Source organism: Nicotiana sylvestris, chromosome 10 (genome assembly GCF_000393655.2).
Source record: "Nicotiana sylvestris chromosome 10, ASM39365v2, whole genome shotgun sequence".
Lineage (NCBI taxonomy): Eukaryota > Viridiplantae > Streptophyta > Magnoliopsida > Solanales > Solanaceae > Nicotiana > Nicotiana sylvestris.
Window position 1 is genome coordinate 40,043,771 of NC_091066.1, and position 6,000 is coordinate 40,049,770.

Genomic DNA, 6,000 nt, shown 5'->3' on the forward strand with positions numbered 1-6,000 from the left:
GACCAAAGCTACGCAGTTCCACATCACGCTGTTCCGGGAGGACCGAACCCTCTACACAATTGATTATCTTTTCCACACATCCGGTGCACTAAGCTCCTGCTATGCGCGGGAAGGGCGGACCACAGGGTCTATCGTACGCTACCCTCCATTTCTGCAAGACGCTGTCTCCACTCATCTTATTGTTTCTACAAAATCTCAGTTTTTGCAGTTAGTGGTGTGAATTGTGATCAAGTTCTAATCTTTTGGTTTTATATTGTGGCAATCACAACTTTATACTAGGAAACAATAGAAACTAGTAATGGATAGTCTTCCGTTACATGTTCCAATTGATATTGTACATAAATATTTCATTGAACTTAAAAGTTTCTTCTTTTTTTTCCTTCTTCTGTATTTGAAGTTTTCTGTATTCATTTACCAAATGTATAAAATTCTCTTTGTACTTCCAGTTCAGTTATACACTGCAGGAGCTGCCCTTTCTATCAGGCAAACTTGATCTAATTATCAAGTAGTTCAAAAGCTGCATCACGTGATCTTTAAAAGCATAGTAACTTAAACAACTTCAAGATAATAATAATAATAATAATAATAATAATAATAATAATAATAATAATAATAATAATAATAATAATAATAATAGTAAGGCCACAGAGAGAAACATGCCAAAAGAAAATTTTCTTATATTGCTAAAAACCACACATTGAGATCACTTTATGTCCATTCAAATCAAAAACTGCGGCTGGTGCAAACAGGTCAACTAGCTAGTCTCAAAAGCAGCCAAGTAAGGTAAATTTTTCTTCCTTATTTTCTATCCTAAGCCTGGTTTAGAAAAAAATATTAAAGCAATAATAGCCTCACTGGCGGAGAAGGCAGCTGGCTTTTCGATCCATCGGATACATATGATACAAATGCAAAAACAACAAATGCTTACTATAGTACATCATAAGAAGATTCTATTAATAAGTCCTCCAAGCAGTCCAACATTTCATTTTTTAGCATTTCTTGGTGAATCCCCAGACGAATGACAATCTTGATATGAGGCAATTGGTAGTTTCGTACCTGTTACAATACGTCTGCTATGAGAAACAAAAGATGCAAATTATTTAGTGGATATCCCAAAATGAGTTCGATGACTCAAGGGCTGCATATTTTTAATTATAAAACACATTTCAGTGAAAAACTTTTCTTTTTCTGTTTTCCCAATGTCTGAACATCTCAACTCATTTTGCTTCCCCAACAAGATCTTCAAGTAACTGGATCCTAAAGGCCAAAAGATTATGCACGCCTTTGAGTTTATACTATGCATAGCATGTTCATCACGCCAATTAAACCTGTTTTTATATGAGAAAAATTCTAGTTCAGTTAGAATAGCAAAGTAACGCAAAAGCCATCAAATATATTCCCAATCATTAAATAATGTGCTTGATGAGAACACAAACACAATCTAAGTTATCAAGTTAGGAGAAAAAGGGATCTCCGGTGAATTAAATGCAAACCTGCTGGTTCTCTCTGGAAGAGGGAGCATTGTAATGTAATAAAGGAATCTTCAAAGCCACCACACTCAGCCGATATCCAAAATAGGATGTTTAAACGCCTCATATGTAACTCAGGTAATGGGATGAATTTTTGCTACATAAGCTCTGTGCCCACTGGATCAACCGAAAAATGAACAGAGAGATGTTTTTGGACGATTGGCTGAAATTTAGATCTCCACATCTGCTTTCAATAAGGAAAGCGTTCAGATTTTAGAAAGTAGAATCATCATCATCAAGTTATGAAATTTTGGCCTAAGCTACTTCTAGCTTCCTTTTAAACTTCAAGATCATTATATCAATTATTTGGGGATGTTATGAAAATGATAGTTAGAAGATAATGCCGTTGTATAGGATGTGTATTTTGAAGCATAATCAATCCCACAACCTAAATATTACAAGGGGCTTTAAATACCTTAAATCTACAAAAGATAATTTCAACTTATCTGCTAAAGAACAAGTAAGTTTGACTGTGCTTACATATTTGTATTCTGAACTGTTCATGAACATCTGGAATGCTTCAGCTGATAGATAAATGCACAGTTAGTTGTTGGAAATATTTCAAATTGCAAGTAAAAGGAAAAAGATGAGAGCTCACAAGAGCGAAACCGTATTACTACACCATGAGTATATTCTGCACCGGAAATATTAAAAATTGAACCTGAAAAAGAGAGGTGATAATTCTGTGAGTGCTGGTGAACTGGTACAGAAATCAGTACCACAGAACAAGTTATGAGAATAGGAAATGTGTATCTGATCAGTGATTGAATAATTGAAAGTAAATGGATTAAAACAATCCTTCCATTTTTTAAATATCTCTGAACTCCAAGTTTTTTTTTCCTCCAGATTATGCTTTCTAATGACTTCTATCCTAAACAAGAAAATGCAGCATGTCAACTGGGGAACAATCTATAGATAAGTACATCATCAGTAAAACATTCCAGGAATACCAAGAGTAGCCTGAACGATTAAGGATGGGAACTCCATTATCAGCTTTGACAGAGCAAGCAAAGCATCTTCAGCAGGACCATCCAAAGAACTCTTGACAAATGCTATCAGAAGTACAAGCTCCACGCCATAGTTGAACTCCTGCCACCCAAACACAGTCAAATATCTCATGTTGATACCAAAAACTACTGTCACTCCCTAATGCTTGCTAGCAAGTACAAAAATCACTGAAAGACGGGCAAGATAAAAATAGCTTGGATGAGAAATAATGGAGATACAATTATTAGTTCAGAAGACTGTCTCTAGCAGAATCTGGAAACCCCCAAATAATACACATTAAAGATTGAACAACTAATGAGCTCACTGTCGGGAATCAACAATTAACCTATTCCAGAAGAAGTCTCGAGATTAGCCTATCCCGCATTAAGTATATAAGAACATAAATAAGTTGGATGGAAAAAGGAATAACAACTCTAAGACAGCAAGTCCAAAAATTCTAACGAGATTCAAGTAAGTGGATATGTTTCAACCTCCCCTTTTCGAAATATTGGCAGTATATCATCTTCTACTTCGGACTCAAAATTGGCATTGATAATTTCCTGTCAACATGTAATACTAAACGTTTCAGAATATATAGAAGAACAGAAATTAAGGGGGGTGGGGGGTTTCCATCTCCAGCAGAACTAACGAATATAAATCAAAAGGCACAAAGGATTTTGTTCTTTACATGTTAGGGCATACATGGCAGTAAGGCAGTACATGGTCCCTAAGGACTCCCACGTAGAATTGGTTCTCATAGAACTTTGACAGATCCTCCTTTGTCTGAAACCGCATGTAGGTAGCATGGCTATACTTATCATCATTGCCACCAGAGATGCGCCCTACAGCAGTTAATAGAATGTTAAAGTTAAACAAACATTTAGAGAATAGACACCTCAAAAGGCCTCCTCTGCCCCACTTCATGCAAAACAAACGTGAAAGGAAGACTGAACTGAAGCTTCTCCATTAAGTAACACAAGCTTAGCATTGTTCAGAATGAGAAGCAACTGCATTTAACCCAAACCATTTAAGTCAAATTATATATCTAAATCACTTTCTTCATTTTATGACTCAACATCGGAGAAATTTAAACTTATTCTTTAGAAGAGTTTGCATTCTGTGTTTAGCTGCCTAGAACTTGACCACATTTGTGTAGATCTCATATTATGCTTTGTCAACAAAGACATATCAGACCAGACATAAGTGCAACAAATACAAGAACTCGACTAAAATTCACATAGCGCGAGTAAAGCAAAAACTAACGGCCCTTATTATATCAATGCAGAAGTCAAACAAGAAGTAACTATGACCTAGTGAGATGGAAAGAATGCCACGCATTTGATATTGGGTTGTGTACAGGTAATCCAGCATATCTTTCTCCTGTTCTTCAGATAAGTCCTCCTTCCCTTTGATCAAACACACGTGTTCAACTACTTTTCTGCAAGCAACAAGCAGGTATTTTTTTGTCAAGATAAAACTTGAGAAAACAGAATACAGAAAGAAACTGATACTTTATGCATTTGGTGCGCTAGTTTTGAGAGAACATACCATGCAACATGAACAAGATATAAACTACATTCAGGACTGGGGCATACGGTGAAGAAAATGCTATATTTCCCATAAGCTACCAGAAAATATGCCCAAGTAAAAATTCTATAGGCAGATTAGTTGGTTAAGTTATAAGCAGTTTTACAAGAATTCCTGGAGCTTCCACCCTAATGAAAATTCTCTTATAATTATCCTCATCTTTCTTTGAAAGTATTACTAAATGTGCAACTCGGAGCCCAAAATGAACAAAATGCAAAGCAAAACGAATTCTAGACTACATATGGAGAGAGGAATATCACAATCAAGAATTGCCAAGCTGAGATAGCGAAGCAAGACTTTTTTTTATAACCGAGAAACCCTAGGGCCAATGGCGCACGGTTCGCAACATGGTATACAATATTTAATGTCCTTTTCCCCTTTTACATTTTACATAAGTACACCAGAAAGACCATTGTACATAAGGCAACTTATCCTTGATTAGAAAAAACATTTAAATTATAAAACAAAAAAAGTTGTGAAAACCTAGGAGATTATCACTAAGTCATATGCTGATTAAAAGGACTCACACATTCCTGTCATATTATCAATGTCTTACTGAATTAGGCGAAGAGCATATGATTTTTTTATACAACCAAGTCAGTATCTGTATAAACTTATAGAACAGAGAAATCGCAAGAACCTTTTCCGTTTGGGATCATTACCAAAGCTTCGTTGTTCAGAAGCTGAGCATATTACAATGCGGTTCTTGATTCGCAACTCATGATTTGGTTTCAAAATACTACCCAAAGCTGCAACCGCGGAGGAAACAAAGGAATTAACAGTTACCATATTATGTAATAAAAACAGAAGGATTGCAGTTAACAAACTGAAATTTGGACAATCCATTTGAGTAAAAAAAAAATGCAGTAATTGATTAGTATAGTATTTGACACGAAATTACCATTCCATTTGGGGTTCTTCTTAAATGGAAAAGGACTGAAATTGAAGGGCTTTTTGGGAGAAGAAGCTAGGGTGCTATTGAGGAAGATATTTGTGAGAGGAGAAGCGGTGGTTTGAGTATGAATAATCTGCATTTTTTGATTTGCCGCTGTATCTCTTGTGTGGAATAGTGGGAGCCCAACGCTCAGTGTCTCATTTAACAGAAAGATTTGGTGAACAAAAGTACAGATACTTAGGTACTGAAACGGGTGGACTAGGAAAAACCGTTATTTAAATAAAGGGAATTAGATTCGCGCTTGTTTATCTCCGTTACTCTGTTTTCTTTAAAGGCAATAGAGAACTAGTAATATTATTTCATAGCAGTAATATTAATATGGGGTAGGTGCCAAAATCTTTGAGCAAAATTCTTTTATAGTCCATGTAAGGATCGTCACTGAGAATCAGAATAACCGAGCTCAGCCATGTCTGTCATGGTGAGCAGTGAAGCTTCTAGAACTGAGAGAGAATGAGAGGAAGAAAGAAGGTGGAATCTATGAAAATGAAGCTCAGACTTTATTGATACAATACAGAGTATATTTATACAACTTTGTACAGCTGACACTTGTACAACTGGCACTATTAACAAAGAAATACTAACTAACTGTCTAACTGCTCCAGCTAATTATCTGACTATAAAGAATAAAGACTAAGTATTAATTAAATAAGATATCTCAATACCCCCTCAAGTCGGAGGTGGTGAAAACACTGCTAACTTGGCTAAAACTCCAGAATGCTTGATGCCTGTTAGGGCCTTGGTAAGTATATCCGCAAGTTAATGGTCAGTTGTAATGTGATGCAGTGAAATAAGGTCTTCTTACAGCTATTTCCTCACAAAGTGGCAATCAACTTCGATGTGTTTAGTATGCTCATGAAAAACAGTATTTTAGCTATGTGTAGGGCTGGCAAACTATCACAAAATACTGAAATGGGATGAATGGAAGGAATTCTTAGGTCAGAC

At 35.9% G+C, this 6,000-nt stretch overlaps 1 protein-coding gene across 5 annotated transcripts; it reads right to left on the reverse strand.

The window, feature by feature from the left end:
* Positions 1-948: 948 nt before the first annotated feature.
* Positions 949-5,528, reverse strand: LOC104213547 (stress-response A/B barrel domain-containing protein UP3). Of its 5 annotated transcripts, none has more exons than XR_707666.2 (10): positions 5,005-5,528; positions 4,744-4,852; positions 3,827-3,954; positions 3,219-3,358; positions 3,008-3,076; positions 2,480-2,618; positions 2,128-2,190; positions 2,010-2,053; positions 1,494-1,713; positions 949-1,056 (listed from the first exon to the last, which is right to left on the reverse strand). XR_707666.2 is itself a non-coding variant. In XM_009763066.2 (9 exons), exons 1-9 carry the CDS (start codon positions 5,135-5,137, stop codon positions 1,627-1,629), a joined length of 912 nt encoding a protein of 303 aa, XP_009761368.1. In that variant the 5' UTR covers positions 5,138-5,528; the 3' UTR covers positions 949-1,626. The 5 variants fall into 5 exon arrangements, 3 of the variants coding, with proteins under 3 accessions (XP_009761368.1, XP_009761369.1, XP_009761370.1); XR_707665.2 differs by having other exon boundaries at positions 949-1,328; XM_009763066.2 differs by having other exon boundaries at positions 949-1,713.
* Between the last annotated feature and the right edge of the window lie 472 nt (positions 5,529-6,000).

What these genes read in the sequence shown, in the direction of transcription:
- LOC104213547 (XM_009763066.2), bottom strand. Translation starts at nt 5,137, where the DNA reads ATGCAGATTATTCATACTCAAACCACCGCTTCTCCTCTCACAAATATC. An exon ending in GAAGAACCCCAAATGGAATG is followed by an intron (nt 4,853 to 5,004) that starts GTAATTTCGTGT and finishes CCGCGGTTGCAG; the next exon opens with CTTTGGGTAGTATTTTGAAA. An exon ending in CATTCTTTCCATCTCACTAG is followed by an intron (nt 3,359 to 3,826) that starts GTCATAGTTACT and finishes TAACTGCTGTAG; the next exon opens with GGCGCATCTCTGGTGGCAAT.